Source organism: Penicillium canariense (genome assembly GCF_028826845.1).
Source record: "Penicillium canariense strain IBT 26290 chromosome Unknown utg000004l_segment0_segment0, whole genome shotgun sequence".
NCBI lineage: Eukaryota > Fungi > Ascomycota > Eurotiomycetes > Eurotiales > Aspergillaceae > Penicillium > Penicillium canariense.
The window spans coordinates 3,109,413-3,134,518 of NW_026622731.1; the positions used below are offsets into that span (position 1 = coordinate 3,109,413).

General features: G+C 51.5%; 7 protein-coding genes across 7 annotated transcripts; 5 read left to right on the forward strand and 2 right to left on the reverse strand.

Annotated features, from left to right (window-relative positions):
- Window positions 1-568: 568 nt before the first annotated feature.
- Window positions 569-1,546, reverse strand: N7482_007419 (C2H2-type zinc finger protein; the record flags this gene model as incomplete). Its single annotated transcript, XM_056689544.1, has 1 exon — window positions 569-1,546. The coding sequence occupies one exon, from the start codon at window positions 1,544-1,546 to the stop codon at window positions 569-571; it is 978 nt and encodes a 325-aa protein (XP_056541973.1).
- Window positions 1,547-9,420: 7,874 nt separating this feature from the next.
- N7482_007420 (uncharacterized protein) lies at window positions 9,421-10,577 on the reverse strand (the record flags this gene model as incomplete). Its single annotated transcript, XM_056689545.1, has 3 exons — window positions 9,421-10,095; window positions 10,163-10,266; window positions 10,322-10,577. The coding sequence occupies 3 exons, from the start codon at window positions 10,575-10,577 to the stop codon at window positions 9,421-9,423; spliced, it is 1,035 nt and encodes a 344-aa protein (XP_056541974.1).
- Window positions 10,578-10,773: 196 nt separating this feature from the next.
- On the forward strand, window positions 10,774-11,851 carry N7482_007421 (uncharacterized protein; the record flags this gene model as incomplete). The annotated part of the gene is made up of 5 exons (XM_056689546.1): window positions 10,774-11,000; window positions 11,059-11,173; window positions 11,286-11,323; window positions 11,486-11,715; window positions 11,814-11,851. 5 exons carry the CDS (start codon window positions 10,774-10,776, stop codon window positions 11,849-11,851), a joined length of 648 nt encoding a protein of 215 aa, XP_056541975.1.
- A 1,267-nt stretch (window positions 11,852-13,118) lies between these two features.
- Window positions 13,119-14,086, forward strand: N7482_007422 (TIM-barrel enzyme family protein; the record flags this gene model as incomplete). Its single annotated transcript, XM_056689547.1, has 3 exons — window positions 13,119-13,206; window positions 13,266-13,411; window positions 13,478-14,086. The coding sequence occupies 3 exons, from the start codon at window positions 13,119-13,121 to the stop codon at window positions 14,084-14,086; spliced, it is 843 nt and encodes a 280-aa protein (XP_056541976.1).
- A 315-nt stretch (window positions 14,087-14,401) lies between these two features.
- Window positions 14,402-15,366, forward strand: N7482_007423 (SDR family NAD(P)-dependent oxidoreductase; the record flags this gene model as incomplete). The annotated part of the gene is made up of 2 exons (XM_056689548.1): window positions 14,402-14,462; window positions 14,531-15,366. The coding sequence occupies 2 exons, from the start codon at window positions 14,402-14,404 to the stop codon at window positions 15,364-15,366; spliced, it is 897 nt and encodes a 298-aa protein (XP_056541977.1).
- Window positions 15,367-16,956: 1,590 nt separating this feature from the next.
- Window positions 16,957-18,510, forward strand: N7482_007424 (uncharacterized protein; the record flags this gene model as incomplete). The annotated part of the gene is made up of 1 exon (XM_056689549.1): window positions 16,957-18,510. The coding sequence occupies one exon, from the start codon at window positions 16,957-16,959 to the stop codon at window positions 18,508-18,510; it is 1,554 nt and encodes a 517-aa protein (XP_056541978.1).
- A 2,044-nt stretch (window positions 18,511-20,554) lies between these two features.
- Window positions 20,555-22,587, forward strand: N7482_007425 (WD40 repeat domain-containing protein; the record flags this gene model as incomplete). Its single annotated transcript, XM_056689550.1, has 2 exons — window positions 20,555-20,623; window positions 20,671-22,587. 2 exons carry the CDS (start codon window positions 20,555-20,557, stop codon window positions 22,585-22,587), a joined length of 1,986 nt encoding a protein of 661 aa, XP_056541979.1.
- Between the last annotated feature and the right edge of the window lie 2,519 nt (window positions 22,588-25,106).

The following is a 25,106-nucleotide window of genomic DNA, read 5'->3' on the forward strand; positions in this document are numbered from 1 at the left end:
CGATTCCTCTACCTACGATTCGTTGCACCATAGATGTTGCTTGGTGTAGCCAGAACTGGTCACACATGGTCATTCCATTCATGGAGGTCCTTGCCAAGAACGCAGTACTATATAGAAGTACATGGCAGACATACGCCCAAGGCTCCTCCCTCTCGGGTGCGCAAATTGTAAACTTTCGGACATAACACAATACAGGCTGATGCAATGATCAAAGCGGGAGTATACAACAGGAGAAGAAAAAAAGGGAGACACCCATGATAACAAAACAAACAAGGACGATTAACGACTCATGGAACATGCGCAGGCCTGGACCTCTCGTCGAATCCCGAAATGGATCCGGAGGTGGGGCCATGCTGCATTGATGGCGTAAATGGGTGGATTTTGGTGCATATCGACAACTCCTCGACCAAAAAGCGCCACACGATAGATAAGATGAGGAGCACACTGCCCAGCAGTGGTCGGAGGCACGCCAGGTCGTCAGAGAAATGGTTATTCGCATGCGGAACATGGGAGAAGAGGGTAGGGCTGGTTCAGGGGTTACGCCATTTGGCCTCCCTGTCCGACCCTTCTATTTATACGGGGGAGGATCTCGTCCTCTTTCAGGAGGGCAGATGCGGTCCAGCACTGGGGGCGGCATCACTGTACCGACATCGGTTGACTGGCTCACCGTCCGGCTATGTGCCTGCGGCCCGTAGCCCGAGTCCGGCCGGCCCATCGCCCATCTCGTCTCAGCCGCGGGCTCCGAGGTCGACCGCATGTCGTCAGACTGAGTACGATGCGTGCGAATGTGCTGCTTCATGTTGTCCTTCCGGGTGAAGGCCTTGTTGCAGATGGGGCAGTGCACGCTTTTCTCGCCAGTGTGCTTCTTCCCGTGGCGAGCGGCATGGCCCGATGTCGTGAAAGAAGCCAAGCAACCATGGCTCGCCGCGTAAGGGCAGGGATACTTGTTCTTTCGCCCGGTCCCCCGACCGTTTCCGGACTGTGAGTGAATGGGCTTCGCATCTGGTGTCGTGCTGGCGTGGATCTCAGGTGGTGTTCGCGGTGCTGCTGGCCCGCGAGATGGATAGCGAAACGGGTCCCGTCGCAGGTCCTGCCGGGCGTACGGGTGGTAAGCCGAAGAAGAAGCTTGACTGGTGAAATAGTCATAGACCGAGCCATTTGACGAGCCAGGCGAGGTGGGCAGCATGGCTTCCGTTACTGGGTCGGCGGCATGCTGGGTGCCTGGTGGTGATGCCGGGGGCGATTCGGACGAGGCATGCGGGCGGACATACTGCAGATCGCGAACGGGCGCGGGGGGCTGCTCTGACTGCTGCTGATGGGGATAAAGCGAGGGCAAAGTGTTGTTTCGAGAGGGTCTCGGATTGGACCGGACTGCAAACGACGGGTGATCATCATTGTTTAGAATCGATACAATGCTCGTCTTGCAGCCCGACATTTCCTCAGCCGCCCGGTGTGCGGTTACCGGAGCTGGGAAGCTATACTGAAGGGTGCATTCACAGGTCAGCCTGGACAGCTTGCAACTTGGCTGGGTCAATGTGCTCGACATGATCCGCGGAATCATGCTTCCGGGGTGAAGGGGGGGGGGGGATAAGGGCTTGGAATTGGCAGACGGGGAAGAGAAAGAGCAGCAAGGCTCTCGCCCGTTCCCCGTCCACCTCTAGGAGTGTACAGCAAACGCACCAGCGATTCTCGAAAGATGTTTGTCCTCTGCGTGGTGTAACACGTCGACAACATTAGACCTTAAGTCGGCACTTGCCTGCAGACCTGCCAGAAGCCCGCTGACTCGAACTCGTGCCCTGTGTCTCTACGAGGAGCGGGGAGGCAGCCAACGGAGGCGCAGGGGGAGTATGAAGACTCTCGGTGTCGATGGGAATCGGCACGCCTATCGGAGCGATGTTGAAAGGTTGAGACTGGACGGTTCTGCCCGCGCCGTCGGCCCTCTCACAACCCTTCACAAGCTCTTTTTTGAGGTTCTGGTGCTTCTGCGACTCCCACAATTTGCCGTGGGAAGCACAATCCTCAACGGCAGTTGCAAACTGGCCTGGGGGTTTTCCAGGGGGTGGTGGGAGGGGGGGAGGGCAGTGAAGGGCAAGGGTGTCAAGATCCAACACCGTCAAACCACAAGCACACTAGGAACCTGGTTCTCCGGAGAACAAGTCCAAATTCCTGCGATTGGTTATCCCTGCTGAGAAAGAGGGATTTCACGACCAAGCGTGCTGTCTGCGACAATTTCTCCGGGAACACGGATGTTGGGAGAGATACGATAAGAGATGCGAACAGGGTAGATCGCTAGCGAGGTGGGGGAGGGGAGGTAGTCCAGTTGATGTCAGTCCGAAGACCAGTTGCAAGACTCAGGTGAAGAGAGGATGACCCAAGGATGAAGGTGAGAGATTCAAACGAATCTAAGAGATCCCAAAGGATAAGAGAATACAGGAGCACCAAGTCGAGGAGAAGAGAGAAAAGGATGACGAGTTTCCAAGCCGAGCCAATCTGAGGAACTAATACATACTAAATATGCGAAGCCAAGCTTCCAGGGTCTGTCTGGCGAGACGCCCCAGAAGCTCGTAGGGTATTTACATTCGATACCGACCCTCTCGTACGAGCTGGAGTGGAGCCGGACAGCTCCAGAAAGCGGAAGCAGATTCACCAGGCAGACGTCGAAATACGAAGAAACCGACGATACCGCTAAGACGGATTGCCCCTAGAAACCGACATACAGAAGCATACGCAGTCCCCGCAGGATGCAGAGAATAACCAGGAAATCAGCTAATAATGCAGAAATAATTTGAATGAACCTTTCAGCCAGTCACCACGCACGCAGGCCATCAGTCGTGCCCACTCGTGGGGAGCTCGCGTCCCAATCATCCCAATGAGACGCGGCCAGGACCCCTACCCGCCCCTGGAACTACGGCGGTTTCTGTGCAGACCCGTTGGCTGGGCTCCGTTTCTTCCGGCCCGCCCCATCTTGACCCTGGCGGGGACGGAGTCGTCAGCCGGATCTCCTCTGGCGCGTTCCCGGGCCTGTATCGTAATTTATGCTATCGAGCATTGGACGAGTTGTCCCGGTGTTCTATGCCTTTGATTCCTGGCTTGGGGCTTGTGGCTCAAGCGGTTGCCATGCGTTGATTGAACAGTGTACCGCCTGATGTACTGGTCGGTTTCTATCGACCTTCCACAGGGACTGTCCGAGTCCGTGTGAATTACCAATGCGACTAGGGCTTCGGCCAAGCGAACCTGGACTCCACTCAGCGTCGAGATGCCAGTGACGAAAACGAAAAAATCTTAATTCAGACTACCCAAGCACATCGGGAGAACTACGGACAAACATAAATGTTAAAAGAAAAATTCGAAAAATACTTGTTTTTGACCCACTCCATGGACCCTGGAAACTGATAGTACTCGGAGCAGGGACTCCGTGCGTGGGAAACCCGCTCGGGCGGAGTATCTTTTAGCCCACACGTCCAGTCCACCCGGATACCTAAACGGTATTGGCGTTGCAGAGGGAGTCGCGACAGCTACGACAAAATGGCCTGTCCATCGAACAAGTCGATCTGGGAGTCGCGGGCGCGAGCCGCGGAAGTCCGGGGACATACGTAAGTGATGATGTTGCGGTGGTCACTACGCCCGTTTGGGAACTAACGTCCGGCTCCGAGCTTCAGGCGGTGGGGAGTTCTTGAAGAAAAGGCGCTGCTGCAAGGCGTAGACACTGACCGGTCGCGATGAACCGTCTGTACTCCGGTCTGAGGGGCAAGATACAGTATGAATATACCTTCGAGCGCAATACCTCGGACCGCAAGCCCAGGGGGTACCGTCGTCTTCTCTGGGGAGTAATCGGTGGTATACCGCGGAACGATGTTATTCTTGTTCTGGTATTACTGCAGGGCCTTGACCAGATCGCCGTAGGGCGAACGATACTGCAAATCAGTACCGAAAGCCAAAAAGCCAAAACAAAAAAGGTCGTAATTTTAAAGATGACAAGTTTTAATCAATTTTAATCAATTATCCTCTGCCATCGGCTCCTCGTCCCCTGGACCTTTCCCCTCAACCCTTAATTTCGTTTCGTACGCGTCCTGTTCTGCCAGGGAACTCTAAATACGCTTCCTGATAACAAAACGTGGCGTCCTTGCGCCTCGATCTACACCGCATCGGCTCAAAACAGCACTCAGTACCGAGTTTCCAGTCATACAGCGTGGACGCAACTTTAAAATCCGAGGCGAATCAACAGTCGAGAAGGACATCAAATACAACTAGATTAAAGTCAAGTGAAAGTAACGCATGGTTACACCCGATACCACACACACTGACCTCACCAGTGAGCCCTTACTACTACGAGCTGATAAGCCGCCCTGTTGGCGTACACAGCATTCATCACCACCCAACACCAAAACACTGTTAGGGCTCAAGGACGGCCAGTTTGGTGCGTGCGAGCTTCGTACTCGTACGCGTCCAGTGGCGCCCCGCCCCGAGAACTGCAGTATTCGCGCGGGGACTCTCCGCCCGGCGTACGTAAGATGGCAACGTATGAGCGATAGCTTTCATATTGTCCTTGTTCGGCCTGCTCTCATCAATGGAACTACCGAGAGTTGAAACTACAGGGCTGCAGCGCCCACCCCGCAACTCAAACTATGCCTACCGCTCACCCTGCGTATTCTATCGTGTTCCAGCTTAGGCCCCAAATCAACGCTATGGACCCTCTTCCCCCCCCCCCCCCCCCCTTCCTCCCCCTTCTTCGTCTGTGTTTGCTCTTCCAATCTTCCCGCGCAATCTTCCCGTGCTGACCACAAAATGCGCACGATGATCATAAGCCAGCCACACATTGTGTGTCTGTCGATCAGCCAAGAGCTTAGGCGATCCCGATCTCGACCCTGACCGGGAATATGGTGGTTCGTGCATGACCCTCTCCAAGACGCCGACCGTTTTTGGGGTGTGGCCAGCCGAGTGGTGATTTGCTCGCGACCGACGCTGGACGGGGCATACGTATACAGTCTACGTATATCCACACTGTCGCTAGGATGAGCTCGGACGAGCTGGCACTAGCCGCGCCCGATCCAGCGATCATGCTTCCCGGGCTTAGCCTAACTCGGCCTGCTACGGCTGCTCGGCGGCCCCTGATTCGTACTCCCGCCCCGGCTTTGGGAGATTATGCCACATGTTTGACCTTGCCAGGGCCCTTGGTTCATTTAGTCTCCGTTTTAGTCTGCTTCCTTCGCAGCCTTAGGGGGACCCTTTTTTGTTTCTTCCCTTTTTTGGGGCTCTATCTTTTTCCGCCCTTCCACATGCCTCCACTCTGAGATAGCTAGTTACTGGCCTATCACTAGGTATCTCCGGCGCACTGACTGAGTATTACTAGGTGATTTTGAACTGGGTATTCCGGTATAGTGGGTATGGAGAGTCAACTAGCTCGTCTTTTTTCATCGCCAGCTTACTCTGGAAATGCAGGGACTCGCGGCCAGTCCCCTCTCCGCGTCAACTGCCCAGTCCCGCCGCCCTCTAGACCTTGATGCAGCCTAGCGCGGTGGAGCCCACTAAGTTACGGCTGCTGCGAGCGTGGCACTCGCCACGCGGCCTTTCGGCGACTATTGACTCCATCTGGCAAGATCGGAGTGGCTTTGGTCAATGGCCGTCCTTGGCTTGCTCTCGGGTTTTCCGTCCGGGTTTATTTCTGGATTCAGGGACTACTAGCTGTTTGACGATCACTCGTCGGGCCCAATGATGGTGGGATTTTGGACTCCGTAGCTCCGCGCTTTTGATTCGATCCTACTGCTATGATCGGGGGTCGGAGATAGGGTCGCCGAGAGCGAAGATGGCACGATTGGGCGTCTGCTCGACCTCTCATCTATCACTATTTCTTTGTCTCGAGACACCCACGAACGTTTCCCGGTTTTATGCACAGTCTTGCAGTGCTCACTACACAGCCACAGCCCAGTCTCTCTTCAGTGCTGCCTGGCATCTCCGAAGACCACGCCGGGGGACTACTGTATTGCAGGTCTGTCTTGGCGTCTCGGCACTGGGACTACCACCCCATCAGCGATCCGTTAGCGGACTTACCGGTCATTTTGTTATTTCTTTACGGATTGCGGAGTACGGGCGATCATAGCTAGAGTCGTGTACGAAATGAGGGCTGGGGGCCAGGCTCGCCTGCTAGTGGGCACCGCCCAAAAGGACTGCGTATGCAAGCTTCTCACCGAACACCTCACCACCCAGCCCCGATCTCACTGTGGCGCGTACCATCTCATCCGCGATCGGGCTATTTCTGGCACTCCGAGTCAGTGCTTTCGCTGGCTTACGTAGCTCGGCATATGCTTATGCCGATGCAGCCTACCGTACCAAGTACACCTGCTCCGTACTGCACCCGTCACCCTTCACCCTTCACCCCTGGAGTAGTTCGTACATTATCGGGAAATACATAATGTCCGGTCTCTCCGTATCGGGTTCGGTGCATTGCGTACTGTACTATGGCTAGTGGCTCCGCGCTTGTCACTGACATATGCAATACGTGCCCTGATTCTCGCTGAGATGATGGATCGACAGGCTTGTTTCTTAGAACATAAAGTAACATTCATGTACGACGATGCTACTGTGCCTTTGATTGATAGGCGTTTCTGCAGGCTGTGCTTCAGCCCCGGTCATGGAGTCATATCAAGTGGGAATCTGCAGGGGCCGAAGTGACAAAGGGTAGAGGGTGTAAAGCGTCTACTGGCTCAGCATCTTCTGTTTCATTAGTAGACCCCGTTCTGTATCGGGGTGGGCGTCACACCCGTTGTATGCTGTATGCACTAGAATCGAGATCAAGCCCTGCTTTTCTCCAGCAAAGGGTACGACTAGCTTCTAGGAGCCCCCACCCATCATTGTTATCAGCCTGCGCCAAGTATCCACCCTGGCCATCCCTGTTCACCCGCCCATATAGGGTCCGACCGAAGAAAAGCTCAAGTGGTGGGAAGTGGGAGAGGGGGGGGGGCGTGCGGGAAGAGGGAAGCAAGTGTGGCAGGGCAGTACCGAAAGAAGGTGGTGACGAGGCAGTGTTCGTACCTCACCAGCCATGAATCCAAAACCACTATGACGATCCCTTGGTGGATGTGGCTGAGTCAGTCTGGATTTACAATGGCCAGAACGATGTATATGCTCCGTAAGGAGACTTTCGAAGCTTCACTGTTACAGAACCTTTACAGAACGCGCATACGAGGCGAACGGATCCAAGCCAGCTGTATGGAGGCTCGCGTATCGAGCGCGCACGAGGGCTGCGTAAGCGGAAACGTCATGTTGGGGGGTGGGCTCTCCAGACTCCACGCGATGTATGGGCATGCCCTTTGGGCGCCAAGCTGTGGGAAATTGCCCTGGGGCTTGATAGGTTGGCCCCTGCATTTTTAGTGGATTGATATGAGGGTGCCGACGAACTTCTTACGTGGAGCTTGCCGTCGACCCGGGGCCGGGTGTGCCTGGGTGTGAGGGGAGGGACTGTTCCTGCAGCCGGAGCGTGTGAATGTGGTTGCGATTATCTGATACGATTATTCGTCTGGTGACATCTGGATTGTACAGAGTGCAAGACTTCATGCTACGTTGAACCCACTTTCGGGTATCTTTTTCTAAGCAACGGCTCCTTGAGCTTTGTGGTTCTGAAGGCTCGACAGACTGGTTCAACTGCCATATCTTTTGACCTTCCGTGCGCGTGGTAAGACAGTCAATGTCAGAGGTCATGCTCTTGATCAAAAAGGCTTACACTTCATGAGGACCTTCCAAATCAGATCTATCGGCGAGCACTCACTCTTTCCCTCTCGCTCTATCAAATGGACTCGACTGCGACAGGTCCCTCCTGTGCCACAAAGTCCAACTCACCGTATACTAGAGCCATGCAACCCTTATAATACGGAGGCTACGGTGTTTTCTCTCCTGGAAACGGTCTAACCTCTGTGGCCTAGGATCGTATGGCTCAAGGTACAGCAGACCACAGTACCTTATTAACGGAACATCATCCTACCAGAAAAGCAGCAGACGAAACGCGATATTTGGCTGTGGGTCTTCCGAGTGCATATTCAACACGAATAAAGATGTGAGCTGTAGTCACCGTCACTAGCGGTCTCTTTTCCTTATTGTCCGTGAACTTTCCACCTGTTCGTATTGTTCATTCCAAAAGTCGACAACAATACCGATCAAGGGAGAACTCCAATTCAAGGATCCCCCGGAGATCCAGTTGGCACCCATTTAAGAGATATGTTCTCCGGTATGAATACCCAGAGAGATGCAGCTTTGAGGGTAGTTCAACACAGCGGGAAAGAATCTCGCTATCTAGCGAGAAGGCCAAGAAGCCCACGTTCTGATAATAAAAGTCCACATGAGAAAAGGTCTCTTAATCGATTTTCCCATAGAATCCAGGGCTCGCCCCCTCATGTTATACCAATACTTGCCTACCAAAGAACATGTTGGTTATTTTTGGTCGTCAAAGTAGCGACCTTATTTGCCGGTTGGAAGGTCATGAGGATGTATGCCGTGATTCGTATACTACCCACTTACTGCCAGAAAGCAACCGTCTCCAGAGACTGCCATTGGCATCTTATTGCTTACATCGCCAGAACTATGACTCTATTTAGCCGCGTTCTTTTCAATGGGTTCCGCAATATAGTTCCACGGTCAATCCCCGGCGTTGCCAGATCGACCCGTCGGGGCGAAGGGAAAGGGAATCTCTGGACGTTTTCACCCCTCAAGCCCATGAATGAGTTACTTCCTTGATACTCCAGACATGTGCACGCTCCATGTTTGATATCGCGAGCTGTCTACCATGTAGTGAAAATGCGTACTCATGGCAAAGCTCCTGAGGCTCAATCTGGTATACTCTCAAGTTATATATGGATTAGACTACTTAGTAGCTCCTTGAAGTGCTGAAAGTGCCTCATAGGTGTCCTTGCTCAAGAGTTGTACCTAGTAAGTCCTACGAAGCCTCAAAAGCCCTCGAACACTTAATCAGGCCTAATATATAAGCCTTTGTGTTTCTGGATAGTATACCTACTAATAGTCGAATTCCGCTTTTCTCGAAAGATACCTAGTATAATACCCTACGTAGTGGAATCACGATCATAGCACGCTATAATTGGATACGAAAGTTTTACCTTATCTAGATCCTCGCAGAACCCCGTTCTTTTCAAATATATATTATCTTGGAGATTTTGATAGTCTTCGCTGATGGCTATCTTAACCTGATAATTGGACTTAGTATGTCACTATCTACGCTCTTAGATATATATATTACTTATCTTTATAGTTGTTCCAATCCTAGGATACCTATGTATGGCTATGCAAAGTCTACGCACTAGATGGCGTATAGTACAGTTTTCGCGAATTTTCCAAGGTCTCCTAAGCAAGAATATAGCACCTATATCTATTCATCTCAGAAGCCTTCATAGCGCCCAAAACAGTGTGGAAGCTATACTAGACTATAATAGAAAGACCATCATCATCATTATAATTAGCAACAGAATCTCCATCATAGTCCATGTCACTATCTTCGTCCCCACCTGCCCCCTGCATTGCGGCGATACGAGTCAGAATCCATTGCAGTTCCAGCAATTGGAAAGATGGCAACGGTTTCTGAACTGGATCGTCCGTTGTGATTGTGAATATATGCCCGGAGGGAATGACGACTCTGGTCTTCATATCGAAGACAGAAATGTTTTCCCCTGGGCTATCAGTAAACCCCGTGCGCTCATACATGCCGGGGTAAGGGTGCTCATCAATCGGCACCTTGTCGATTCGGCGGGTTTTTTTGTCAGGGAGAGGCAACCAGTGGAAAGCAATGTCCATTCTGGTATTATCCCCGTTAACCCGGATAGGGCGGAAAGCGCATATAGGCTGATCCCAGTATATGTCGACATGACAGGCAAGCGCCATCATATTCTGCACCTTCTCGGTATCGAACGTCTCCCCAGCACCCAGGATCTGCGTTTTCCATCTCCTAACCTCATCTACACCCCAGAATGGTTCCATCCATCTCCAGAATCCCTCTTGCTGGCTTGTATGCACTTTGTAAAGCACAATATGAGCGATTTGGAGGGTGGTCCGGCCGTGCTTTGTCAACACACACTTGTTGCCATCGCGGTCCAGGACCTAGAAAATTAGGTAGATTAGTATTATATCATATTATTCTTCCGGTTCACTCCACCTTATCCTTTACCTGGCTATTACGCGCAGGATTTAGGTCGGAACGCCCCTGAGGGCTCTGGGATGCTTCCCGTCTCCCGCCCTGCTCATCTTCAGGGAGCTGTTTACTGCCAGCCACTAATATGAACAGAATTAGTTAGTTCTATCCTTTCGTTCAATATTTAGCACTTACAGATTCCTGGCACGTCCGTAAAGGAAGTCCACCCGAGCAGATTCCAGCGCAGGCGGAAGCCGGTGTCAGTTTGACCGCCCGCGACAAGCTCCCGAAGCATCGATATATTTGAGAACCACAGGGGAAAAAAAGAGCATCGAGGTATATTGGCTAGTAGGGGATCCTGGCGAACGATCTCCTTGATAAGCCCGAGGCGCTCTGCATCCTCAAATTCCGAGAAGATATGCTTATCATCGAATTTTGTGGTGGTAGCCATGATGAATAGAAAGTGATGAAGCATGTATCTAGGGAAAGGGAAGAAGGTCTTCAAGTTTGGAAAGATGAAGTTTTGAAAGAGGAATGTAACTACTAAGCCCAATCTGGAAGGCTCATGTGGTCCGGGGCTATCATAGGCTTAGGCATCTAGAGACCAGGCCGAGTAAGGAAGGCGTTCAGAGTCCAGGGTGAAGCACATGAGCATAATCACCCGTTCAACTCGGTGTCCCTCACTTCTAATCCACTTCATCCATCCTCATCCACCCTCCACTTCATCCATCCTCATCCACCCTCCATCGTTGTCCACCCTCATCCACCCTTCATCCTCATTCACCCTTCATCGTCATCCATCGTCATCCACCCTTTATCCTCCATCCTCATCTATCCCCACCCTCTTCCCACCTCCATTGCCATCATTACACCAGTAAGTTCGAGACCTATCCTATATCATTTAACATGGGGACTGACTTATGTTACCTCAGGATGGCCGATGATAATCCTCCTGCCGACCTTTCTGGGGGCCCGCCCAAGCGTCCTGGCGAGCTCACCCAACGCCAGATCAAGCGGCGCAAAGATAGGCGCCGTGCTGAGAGGAAGGTACGTCGCCTCTATCCTTTTTGTCGTTTGCCTAGCTATTCCGTTCTCTTGGCTCCCAAATCCCAGATGACCGATTCGATCTCTTGTCGAGTATGACTAAAAGAGATAATAGGAGGCGGACACCCAGGCGGCCCTGGCAAGCCAGGAGCCGTGCGCCAAGCCCGCCAGCTTGAGCCACCTCTATTTGCTATGATCCATACATCCGAAGATTTCGTCACGATATGACAGCTAGGAGAGCGATATCTAACAGATATAGTATGGGTAGCGTGATTTTCCAGATCGTGCTGGGAGCAGTTGACGTTCTGTCCGCAGTGGTGGTGGTGGTGGTGTTCCTGCCGGCCCGAGCCTTCGTAGTGGTCTTCGTGGCGGTGCTGCTGGCCGGGGTGCTCGTGGTGGTGACCGTGGTGACCGTGGCTGTGGGCGCGGTCACGGTGCTCTCCACGCTGCCACTACGGGTGCGTCGTTAGCGGCACCGGCCACCGAGTCCGCCGAAAACTCTGTCTCGGAGCAGGATGAGCCTGCGTTGCATGACTTGTCTGCCGGTAAGTTTCGTTTCGGGATACCCGTTACTTGTTCTTTACCCTTCCCCTTTGTCGATGATGATGTGCTTGTTCTTTGCGATGTAGACGCGTGTGTCAAGTGCTGTACTATACGTTTTCCTTCGCGCGGACAATCTAAAGGGAAGACACTCGGTAAAACCAAAGCTAACTTGTGCCATCACGTTAATAGATAAGGGAGGTTTATGAATAAGAATTGTGCTCTATAAACCCCCTAACTCTCCTCTGGCACTAGGGGTGTAATCTAGTCCATCCCCTCCCCCACCATGGTCACCCTTTAGCCCAAAGGATAGAGGTTCAGTGACTAACAGATTCGAACTAGTGATACCTTATTATAGACATGATGGGGCATTGACAGCCGTTTTGGGGCGGGGAAAAGGCCAGGGACAGCGTTCGTAGGAGATATACTCCTAGATTGAAAGATTGAGAAGAATAGGATCCTCGACCGCCATGTGACGAAGAGAACATATCAAGCACAACAGAAACTTAGGTCTGTCAAATGGTTTGATTCTAAGGCTAGTCGACCTTTTCCTTGGCGTTAGTGCATTGGAAATAAGATCTAGAGCCAGAAGCATGTGTTTGCTTCACCAAAGGCTTACTAGTCAACAGCACCACGGAGAGGTCCATGCCCCTCAACGAATATACCGCGTCCTACTCATACCTCAATTAAAGCAAGATCCGATCACTTACTTGTAACCAGTGTCGCTACAGTATCATCTCTGGTAACTTGTCTTTACACCAGTACCATGCACTCCGTAGCTCCGTTTATGAATGCGAAATCACGTCACTCACATTTCACTGCGGTTTCATCACGTCTTACGCTGGCGCATATCTAGGGATACGAGTCCAATACTTAAGACCCCCTGGCAAGTGGCTCAACTGTACATCAACTGGCCGTCTCAAATAAGTGGCTTTTGACAGAGTGCCGCATGACTTGATAAATGTGGCATTTGTGTTACCGAGGTTGGTTTGATAAACACCATTGTGTTCCCGACACTACCAAGGAAAGTCCTGCAACAACATATATTTCCCGTCCATGAGCTTAACAGGGATGTGGGCTGAACCCGACCGACGTGTCGTTGGTTTTGGGCCAAGTTGGATCTTACACAAAGCTCATGAGAGATTTTTCCGGCTGATGCTTCCGGCAGGGGATTCTAGCTGGAGAGAATAGCTGGCAGGGGGCAGACGCAATGAGGTAATTCGTGGGGCAGTGAGGGGTACGAGGCACAGGTACAACATGCCTCCAGATGCGACGGGAGATTCCCAACCACACAAAAAAAAGGATCCTGTCGCACCGACACCCCTCGAACTGACTCTTGTGACCATCGCATCCTTGCGAGCTTATCGTCATAGTTTGCCGTGCCATTGCGGCGTCAGCCTTCGTGACCATGCCCCGCCCAACTACCCGCGAGGAAGTTCTGGCGAGACTTCGCAAGACGGTCGCTGATGGCTCGATCATTGTCGGTGCCGGTGCCGGTGAGTCTTGCTTTGGGGATCGGATGTGACTGCGCTTTCCATACTGAGATACTGGGCAGGGATTGGTCTCTCTGCCAAGGCTGTCGAGGCTGGTGGCTGCGATCTCATTCTGGTCTACAATTCGGGTCGGTTCCGCATGGCGGGCCGAGGGTCTCTGGCTGGACTGATGCCCTACTCAGATGCCAACCAGGTGGTTGTCGAGATGGTGCGTTCTCTCTACGCAGTCTACTGTGGTCACTAGGACGGTCTCGGTCGCTAACTTCCCGCCCAGGCCAGCGAGGTCCTCCCCATCGTACAGAATACCCCCGTCCTTGCCGGTGTTTGTGGTACCGACCCCTTCCGGTCCATGCCCTCCTTTCTCGAGGAGCTGAAACGGCTCGGGTTTGTCGGCGTGCAGAACTTCCCGACTGTTGGGTTGATCGACGGCCAGTTCCGCGCGAATCTGGAGGAGACTGGGATGGGGTACGACCGCGAAGTTGAGATGATCGAGGTCGCCCACAAGCAGGGGCTGGTGACCACCCCTTACGTCTTCAATCCGGAGGACGCAACAAAGATGGCCAGGGTCGGGGCGGATGTAGTCGTTGCCCATGCAGGCTTGACCACGTCTGGGCTGATCGGAGCGCAGACCGGTCGGTCCTTGGAAGACTGTGTCGGGTTCGTGCAGGCGATCCGCGATGCGGCAGCCAAGGAAAACCCCGAGATTCTTGTGCTCTGCCACGGCGGGCCAATTGCACGTCCAGCAGACGCAGAGTATGTACTGTCGCGAACAAAGGGGATTCATGGATTCTTCGGGGCCAGCAGCATGGAGCGACTGCCGGTGGAGGTTGCGATCAAGGAGAATGCGGAGGAATTTAAGCGGTTGAAAGTCCGACTGGAGTAAAGCGGGACCGGTGGGCCGTGGGGAGCCCCTCAGGGACATCACTGGGACACTTCAGGGACTGTGGACAGACCAGGAAGGATAACCCGTCTCCAGCTGACGGGGAAATTAACCGGCCTTCCCCATTTGCGCCGCAACGGGCAAATTTGATCCGCGAGTGGAGAGGTGGGGAAACAGCGAAGCTCTCAGGAAAGGGCCGAAGTCCCCTATCGGCTAATTTACTGCTGGGAGTACAAAGTAGCATAGTTGGGCCTGAAGGCTTGCCATTTCCCTTTCTATTTTCTTCTTCAGATTTCACCCCGAGACTCACATTTAAAAATGACAAACACTAACCGCGTGTTGGAGGGCAAATTCGGCATCGTCACGGGCGGGTCGCGGGGTAAGAAGCCCCGAAGCCTCCCCGCGTTGCGATAAGAAAATAAGAAAGTCCGCTCACATCCCCCCTAGGAATCGGCGAAGCCATTGCCCGCAACCTCGCCGCCAAGGGCTGCCATCTCCTGCTGAACTTCACATCTGCGTCTTCGCGCGCCAACACAGAGGAGCTCTGCACCTCGCTCGCCTCCACCCATGGCATCCGCTGCGAAAGCGTGCAGGCCGACCTGAGCAAGCCCGAAGAGGCCACCAAGCTTATTCTCGAAGCCGCACAGAAGAGTTTCAGCGTGTCAGACAAGCTCCAAATCGACATTCTCATCAACTGCGCCGGTGTGGCAGGCGACTGCAACCTGAACGACCCCGTCCGCGGTCCCATCGCCGCCGAGCAGTTCAACTGGATATACACAATTAACGTCCTAGCCCCGCTGCTCCTCACACAGGGAGTCGCGCCCTTCCTCCCGACCGATCGCAGCGGCCGCATCATCAACATCTCCAGCGTTTCGTCCCAGATGGGATTCGTGGGCCAGTCGGTGTACGGCGGGACCAAGGCCGCGCTCGAGTCGATGACCCGTACTTGGGCGCGCGAGCTGGCAGACCGTGCCACGGTGAACGCGGTCAACCCGGGCCCTGTGGTGGGTGATATGTATTTCGCGGCGGGCGAGGACTTCTGGCGGGATATTCAGGGATTCCAGGATAATACTCCCGGCAGCAAGATGGACCTGACGGACCCGGAGACGATTGCTCACTTGACGAAGGATCAGACGCGTTTGATCCAGGAGAAGATGGGTGGCCGCAGACCAGCCTTTACCAGCGAAGTCGCTGGTGTGGTGGGTATGTTGACAACGCCGGATGGCCAATGGTGCACGGGAAGTTTGGTCTGCGCAAACGGAGGCATGAAAATGACTCTGTGATGGCTTGGAAACTGAACGGAAGGTGTCGCGAATCATAGCTTCAAATATATGTTGCACTGAAATTAAATGATTTGAGATTCTTCAGTAGGCCGCGCGCAACGGCCAGCTCTACAAGTAAATTGTCGAACTGGGCAAAGGAGGTAACTATAACTAGACTACCTAGAATTGCTTGAAGCCGTTATCCAGGGACGGTAGCTCTTTCTTTCTCGTCGGAAACATGCAAATCATGGCGACAAGAGCCGTACTTTCGGCAGATATTTGGTTGTGGTCTATTACGGTCGAGGATTTCATGTAGAGAGTCGACGACAGAGCGTTATGCTTGTTTAGAGTTATGTCCGTGTTTAATTATGCCGCCTTCAGAACGGCACCAAACCTTATTCAGATGATATCGAGAAACGTGGGTAGAAAGACGGTATCAACAAGACATTCCCACGATGAGGAAGCTGAGCCGTCAAAAGCTAACTTTCTTAAACATTGCGGTTGCGACTCAGCGAGAACCCTGTACCGTTAACAACCGCGCAGAACCCATTGGTTGTTACAGCAGTCTTTGAAAAACGACGAAAAACGAAAGCTAAACGCAACTAAAGTAAAAGCTAAGTCTGGGTTATTGGGCGGAGGTATGAATGGTGATTTCATTTAAGTGAGATGCTTGGCCATAGTAGGGTTATTGACTATCAAGGAAAGGTCATAGATATCGTGCGAAATCGAGGCCGCTATCATGCGACAATGGCAGAGCCCTAACTCAATGCGGATAGATTGCTTGTAATCTATTTGGGGAAGGGTTTTTACGCCGCGCTCGGTCTGAACTGCCCCCTGAGCAAATCAGTGCACGCTTATCTCCTCACACTGTCCAGTCTTATCTTGCGATTAAACGGAGAACTCCGTGCTCATTTTCATCCAGCGCTTACCCGGCTAAGACTTCCTCTATTAGAAGACGACTTTCGAGGCGACAGAAAGCATGTTGGAATTACAAAACCCACGGGGTTGTGCATCTTCGTCCCTTACGAGGTGGTAGTGGTAATGGTCATGAGAAGCAAAAAATGTCTCGGTCGCAGGTTTCTTGAAGAAAGACATGTTATGTGCCAACTCGTCCAGATGATGAGTTTCTTCGAGGCAAGCCTTCTGGGCAAAGCTTGGTTCCGACCCCAAATCGGAGAGGGTTGCCCATTTATTGGCTATTGGCTTCTAGGTTACGAATACCATTCCTTGGATGTCACTCACGCGGACTCCCGTCCCACGCGATTTTAACTTTTGCGTCAGGCGGACTCCGCTGATAACCCCGGTGGCCATCCAATGGGCGATTCGCGTGGCGTATATTTCATGGGGGAAGTGAAGCCCAGACAGGCAAAAACAAAATTCCACCCTGCGCTAACATCCACCACACACAGTTAGTGTCCTAGAGTTTGATGGCCGAGGCAAATATCCAATTTCACTATCTCGATTGGAGCGTGGCCGGCACTAGAACACTCGCAAAGATAAGTCTTATCTTCCCCCACAGCCGGGTTTAAATCTGGACCCCATGGCACCTTGAACCCTTCCATCGCCCTGTCTTGTACACTTCCCTCCCTGTATCCGCCTCGGTCAATATCCATGGCTATGGACCCCGAAAAAGGCCACGTCGAGGCCAACTATTCACCGGCCGACCAGAACTCATTGGATTCCATTCCGGCCGCCAACGATGTCGGTATCTCGCAACAGGCTGGCATGCTCGCCAAGCTTCGCGCCATGGAGACCAGAATGGACACCAAGCTCGGTATAGAGTCCGAGGCCATCACACGCAAGCGTGCCGAAGATAAGAAAGAGGTGCATTGGGTGGAGGAGCTGTCAATGGCATTACTGTGGGCGAGTGGCACCATGGGCACTTCTTGCTTTGCGACGGGCTTCCTTGGGTGGGAGTTCGGCCTGAGCCTGAAACAGTCGATTGTGATTACCATCTTTACCTCGATTCTTGCTGCCACGCTTAGCGGATTCTGTGCCACGTTCGGTGCTGTTACCGGTTTGCGCCAGATCAGCGTGGGTCGGTACAGCTTCGGCTGGTGGCCGAATAAACTCGTGGCTCTGCTGAACGCCATCCAGCAGATGGGCTGGGCCGCCGTCGCATCCATCACGGGAGGCCTTGCGTTGACGGCGGTTTCCGACGGTCGCGTCTCATTGATTCTCGGCATCGTCATCCTGGCTGTCGTGGCGCTGATCATCTCTTTTGTCGGGTTAAAGGCTATTTTGATTTACGAAAGATGGGCCTGGGGTATCTTCTTCGTCATCTTCCTGATCATCTACGGCGAGACCGGCCAATATGCCGACAATACGACTCCAGCTACCGCGACTGGCGCCACTTTCTCGGGAGCCGTTCTCAGCCTGATCGCAATTGTCTATGGATCCAGCGCTTCATGGTGCACAATGGCCAGCGATTATTATGTCCACTACCCTGCCAACGTGAGTCGTGTCAAGGTTTTCTTCATGACGACTTTCGGTATTGCAATCCCCACATCGATCGGCATGGTGGCCGGCTGCATGGTCGCCTCCGCTCTCAACAATAAGCCCGAGTGGGCCGACGCGTACGAGAATGAAGGACTGGGCTATCTCATTCAGGACATGCTGTATCCTCGCGGATTTGCCAAATTCCTTCTCACTCTCCTCGTCCTGTCCGGAATCAACGTCAATGTCATCAGCATCTACAGTGCCGCCATCTCTTTCCAGCAACTCTCCCGGCCCTTTGCGCGTGTTCCTCGGTTCATCTGGACCATTGTCTGCTTCGCCTGTATTCTTGCCCTGGCGATTGGCGGGCGCCAAAAGCTCAACACATATCTCATAGATTTCTTGAGCATACTGGGATACTGGTGCACAAGCTACGCCGTGATTCTGTTCGAGGAACACTATATTTTCCGCAAGGGCAACTTTGACAATTATGATTTGGAAGGGTGGAATGATCCGGCAAGACTACCGTTGGGTATTGGCGCAGCGGTGGCATTTTCCCTTGGTGTTATCGCCTGGGTTGTGGGTATGGATGAGACTTGGTATGTTGGTCCCCTTGCAAAGCTGATCGGGGACTACGGCGGTGATGTGGCGAATGAATTCACCTTCGTGGTGACCGCTGTGACTTATATACCGGCAAGGTACTTGGAGCTCAAGCACTTTGGTCGGTAATCCTCTTTGTCTAGAAATCCTGTCCTCCATAGCCTCATGGTACAGCTAGCATTGTAATCACTATTTCTTGAAAGCTTACTGGACACCTCATGTTCAAATAACCCAGTATGTGCTCCTCTAAGTTATGAGCGGCCTTATAGTGCTTCCGAGAATCGGTGACACCACCCGCACTCTTATATTGTTTCCCATTCACTAAATGCCAAGGCCTACTAGTCTGTATTGCGGTGCAGTACGGAATATCAATGTTCCTGTACATCCATACATATTATTACGAAGCTGGTTTACTTGGCTAATTCTTGTATGTGAGACTAGCTAGAAATTTCCACGTAAATGCAAACTGTTCAAACATAAGCAGCGGAAGTAACCCCTCCCCCAGATTCATTCAGCCGCCACATTCCTCAGCCTCCTGAGTCATGAAATTCCTGTACTTTCACGATGGCATCTGAGACTTCATTTGGGGGAATGAATTCGGGATTGCAGGTGGGAACAAACCATGGGTCCATCACTGCTCGGTTCGAGCTTCCCGTAGGTGAGTTACCGGTATCTAACGTGGGTAGACCTTGCTAATTTAAATATTGATTATCTTGACAAACTATCGATCGCGCGTGGGGCCGAGTTTGACTCGTACATGGATCAACATGAAGATGAATGCCTTCCAGGCACTCGAACTGAACTGCTTCGCCAGACTTTGGAATGGGCGAGCTCACCAGAGGGGAAGTGCATATTCTGGCTAAACGGCATGGCTGGGACAGGAAAATCAACTATCTGCCGCACAGTGGCGAGATCCTTGCGAGAGGCAAAGCTACTAGGAGCCACTTTCTTCTTTAAACGGGGAGAGAGTGACCGCAAAAACGGCTTGAAATTCTTTTCGACAATCACAAGACAACTAGTGGTTCAAATTCCTCAGCTGATTCCAGACATCCGGGATGCAATTTACGAGGAGCCTGACATTACAGGCAAGTCATTAAAGAAGCAGTTCGTGAATCTACTTCTTCAGCCACTATTAGGCTTGGAATCGTCTTCGGATGTTCAGATCCGCACTGTGGTGATAGTGATTGACGCACTAGACGAGTGTGAACAGGATGAGGAAGTACGGATTATTCTCCAATTACTACCACAGTTGCAGAACGCCAACGCTGTCCGCTTACGAATTTTTTTGACGAGTAGACCCGATCTACCCATTCGCCTAGGATTTTCAAAGATGACAAGCCGTGAGCATAGAGATCTCGCACTCCATGAGATTCCTGAACCAGTGATAGAGCATGATATATCCCTGTTCTTAAAGCATCGACTTTCAACAATCAGGACAAATCGCTCACTAGCTTCCAACTGGCCTAGTGATAGTGAGACTCAAAAGCTTGTTCAATTATCGGTTCCATTATTCATTTTCGCCGCTACTGCATGCCGTATCTTGGAGGACCCGCTGTGGGATCCGGTGGACAGCCTGGCCAAGATTCTTGCACACAGAGGAGATAGATCCAAATTAAACGGGGTATATCTTCCTGTATTGGATCGACTTCTTAGCGGACAGAGCAGAGACCAGCAAAGACAGCTGGTTCAAGAGTTCCGTGAAATCGTCGGTTCAATCGTCTTGCTCGAGCATCCACTCTCAGTCATCTCGCTTGCTAAGCTTATCGGCGTCAGCCAAGACCGAGTCATCTTGAGGATAAGCCTATTGCACTCGGTTCTAAGTATACCTAGTGATTTAACTCAACCGGTGCGACATCTTCATCTGTCCTTTCGAGACTTTCTTCTTGATCCAGAGATCCGTGACCGAAATCCGTTCTGGGTAGATGAAAAACAGATACACCAGAGGATGACAGAGAGAAGTCTCTTCATATGTGGCAGTCTACGAAGGAATATATGTGGGCTAAGCTACGGTATAAAACGTGGGGAGATTGATCGCCAGACTATTGATAGAATGCTCTCCCCGGAATTACAATACTCCTGTCGTTATTGGGCACATCACCTGACACAAAGCAAAGACCCAGTTGCTGCATTAGATAAGGCATTTTTGTTTCTTCGGGTGCATTTTCTGCACTGGATGGAAGTAATGAGCATTCTGGGGCTTGCTTCTGAAGTTGTGAGAATTATCGATCTGTTACAGTCCTATGTGAGTGCATTTGAGGAGATTTATGATATTTTTATTAACTGATATAGACTAACAGAAAATTGAAAATATCCGAGTTCTTGTTTGACGCGAAGCGCTTTGCCCTTAAAAATCGACAGGTGGCTGACGAGTTCCCCCTTCAAATTTATCGTTCCTGTCTCATATTTGCTCCAAAATTGTCGGTAATTCGCAAGCAATATGAAGGAGAACTCGTGAATTCGGTATTATCAAATTGTCATAAGACTTGGGGTGCAGAGTTACAGACTCTTGAGGGCCATTCAAGCCAGGTTCGGTCAGTGGCCTTCTCACCGGACGGCCGGCTACTAGCGTCCGGCTCCTATGATCAGACAGTGCGGCTCTGGGACACAGCGACGGGCGCGCTACGACAGACTCTTGAGGACGATTCAAGTTGGTTTTACTCAGTGGCCATCTCACCGGACGGCCGGCTACTCGCGTCCGGCTCCTATGATAAGATAGTGCGACTTTGGGACACAGCGACGGGTGCGCTACAACAGACTCTCGAGGGACATTCAAGTCGGGTTAACTCAGTGGCCTTCTCACTAAACGGCCGGCTACTAGCGTCCGGCTCCAACGATCGGACAGTGCGTCTCTGGGACATAGCGACAGGCGCGCTACAGCAGACTCTTGAGGACCATTCAAGCCATTCAAAGGTTAACTCAGTGGCCTTCTCGCCAAACGGCCGGCTACTAGCGTCCGCTTCGGAAGATACATTCGTGAAACTATGGGAGATAGCCACAGGCACATTACAGCACACCATTATAGGCCATTTTGGTGTGATTCAATCAGTGGCCTTCTCGCCTAGTGGCCAGCTATTAGCATCTGCCTCTTACGACAAAACGGTCAAACTTTGGGAAACCACAGGCGCGTTGGAGCAAACCCTCCAGGGCCATACCGATCGAGTTCAAGCAGTAGCATTCTCACCGGACGGCCGGCTGCTCGCGTCCGCCTCGAACGATAGCACTATCCGGCTCTGGGACGCAGTGACAGGCGCGCTACAGCAGACTCTTAAGGGCCATTCCAGTCTGGTTAGCTCAGTGGCCTTCTCACCCGACGGCCGGCTCCTAGCGTCTGGCTCTAATGATCAGACAGTGCGTCTCTGGGACACAGCGATAGGCGCGCTACAGCAGACTCTTGAGGACCGTCCAAGCCATTCAAGTCGGGTTGAGTCAGTGTCTTTCTCGCCAGACGGCCGGCTGCTAGCGTCTGGCTCCAAGGACCAGACAGTGCGGCTCTGGGACACAGCCACGGGCATGTTACAGCAGACTTTCCTAGGTCATTCAGGTGGGGTTCAATCTGTGGCCTTCTCGCCTAGTGGCCGGCTATTAGCATCTGCCTCTGATGATAGTACCGTCAAACTTTGGGAAATAGCGACAGGCGCGTTGGAGCAGACTATTATAGGCCATTTAGGCGGGGTTCAATCGGTGGCCTTCTCGCCTAGTGGCCGGTTCTTAGCATCTGCCTCTAATGATAAAACTGTCAAACTTTGGGAAATAGCCACAGGCGCGTTGGAACAAACCTTCCAGGGCCATACCGATCGAGTTCAAGCAGTAGCATTCTCATCGGGCGGACGGCTTCTCGCGTCCGCCTCGGACAGGACTATCCGGCTCTGGGATATATCTATGGGTGCCCTGCTGCAGACCTTAGATCTCGGACAAGTAGTGACCAGTTTGGAATTTTCTGCAGATGGATCATACCTGCAAACAAACTTTACAAACATACCTCTGGGGTACATGAAGTTCATGTATTGGTGCGATAATCCGATCTCCGGGTCTTCCAAGACTGCGCCAAAGGCTCTTCTGGTCGATAGCCATTGGGTGAAATTTCGAGGCGAAAAGGCGCTCTGGCTTTCCTCCGAGAATTGGCCCTCCACCTGGGCGGCCAAGGACAATACTTTGGCATTAGGCCACGAATCGGGACGGATCTCTATCATTGAATTTCGTGTGTAGTGCGGGGCTTTATAGCATTTCGAGGAGCTTATCGAGCCGCTTCTTCATGTAACTTTAAAATCCCGCCGCTCTGCGCATATATCACCAACCTCTCTAGCTGATCCCGGTAGAGCTTGTAGTGTTTCTTTCAATATTGATCCTGCCAGCAGTGCGGGCGTAGTTCAGGACCAAGGACAGCGGATCGAAGCATATGCCTCTTTCCAGGCGGGAAACTCTGTGGAAGCCGCCTCCTCAGCATAGATCTACTAATCTCGCTCTTAAAGGATCCGCAAGGTAGCAGAGGAACTGCCTCGTGTATCGGTCGTCCTGCAATTTACGTTTTGAACTTGAAGCGTTCTCCATATAATTGAATAAGATAACTAGTCTCAGTTTTTGGCTAGCAAGAAAAAGGTTTCCCTAATCCAAAAGCTATACCTCTCTAGGGGCTTATCATTGCACTGTATCAAACCTCCGAGTAAGGCCCTTCTGTCACTTTTGAGGAGTATATGTTTTTGAGAAGAGATCCAAGCACATACGACCATAGGGTGTGGAGAACAGGGCTTCCCGTCCGCTCAGCCGTACTTAAGCCACACGCCGGCCAGTTAGTAGTATGGTGGGTGACCACATGCGAATCCTGGCTGTTGTATGTTTTTTCTTTCTTTTTGTATCTGATAATTAAGTTCCCATTGGACATCTCCCTTACTAACTCATACGAATAGTGCATAGTTCGACATCCAGAATGTGTTACATCACATGCGTTTCCTAATTTTAGGGTGTATCCATGGCAGCTATGTATAAACGGCTACGATAACGAACGTATCATTGGGTAGAAACTTTGTATCAACAGCTCTTTTAGTTCTATCTGCAAAATGAGCCTCCAGTAAAACTAAGGAGATACAACTAGATCTTATTCTGTTTCCGCTACTGTCCTATAGTTAAGAGTAACTTTACACTCAATCTAGTAGTAGATACAGGCTAGTGGGTCTTTGTTATATACTCGACCTTTCCTCTCAATCACCGAACTACAGTAATAGAAGACTATTCTTTTGTGAAGCAGTTTTCAATGAAGAGGCGTAATCGATCGGGGATATAGAAAGAGGCGGGTAGCCGGAACTTAGAGGTAGCCAGGTGTTAGTGTATATTATAATATATCGCCGCATAGGTTGAATACATGCCTTATTAAATGCCGTAACCATCGTAGATAATGAGAGAAATAGGTCCTATATCCCCGGGCTAACTATAACGACAGTCTTAGAGTAAGTGATTATTAGTTAAGGTTTAGGCCATCAGGAGCTGTCTAGGCCATTTTTTGCCTACAAACAAACGACAACTAGCTAGGACAGTTGTATACCAATGGTATCACTCGTTTAGCGTCCTCCGAGCCAGAGAGACAACCCTCCTCACAAATTATGACCGGCATAGGCTGCACAGGGAAGGGAATGAGAATAGAGAACCCCAGAAGACTATCACGGGACGTAACACCAATGTGGCCTTCCCCATATGATTTGTAGAAATCCACCAGGGGTTTTCATAGAATCCTATGAGGGTTCTTTCCGTACGCATCATATAATCTTTCGTGGCTAAATACAGAACCATGCGCGGCGCATTTTACTGCGCCCCTCAATTTACTGTAATTCAAGTCGCTCAATAATTCAACTACGCTAAGGTCTTGGCGGTAGGGCCAGGAAAGAGTTGTCAAGTGTGTAATGGCCAAGCCGATGTCGAGAATGCACATACACAAAACTAGAGTACTTTTCAAGTTGTCCACACATTCCCCACTTTCTGTATCCGGCTATTACCTGAGTAGCTGGTAGCTGCAGGGTCCATATAGCTTTGGGTACGCTTCTGCAACACGATCATCGTACAAGAGAAGAAAAGATACAGAATCTATATTGGTTCCAGAGTATTACTGAGTGATAATCGGTGAGTCATTACAAAGACTGCTCTTTGTCGTTTTGAGGTGCGATCTCATTCGATCGACTGGAAATTCTGCATTCAAGTGCGTTTTGAGGAAGTCGGGTGACTAGGCTCCATCGCATTTAGGTATACGTTGGCGGCACATACTTCTTCGATCGGTGTGAAGAGTAATATGACGGAGAAAAACGCGGAGGCTGAGTGCATGGTCTAAGAGGCCTCCCGCATGAACCTGATTTTCGAGCTATGGTATGATTTCAGCATGATAACATGATCGTTCCTCCGTCCAGAATCTCCAAAAAAAACCTCTGATGGCCGGTAACTTTCGGCAGCACGTGGATCAGGGAGCGCACAAACGCGGGGTGCCCTACAGCATCGCGGAATCTAATTGGGTGGGTCTCGAATATGTCTTAGGTGTACATGTGGGGTGCGACGATCAGAATGCAAACATCTTCAGGCTGATGTCTCACCCATACAAAAACAAGTAAGACATGACCTCAAGCAGAACAGAAGTAGTATTCTTCCGCCTCATTTACCGTTACATCCGCTAGTCTAGTGAATATCTATTCTAAGCAACGTTTCCGATGATCTATAACCCAAGCTGGCTTCAACAGCGCCAAGGGTCA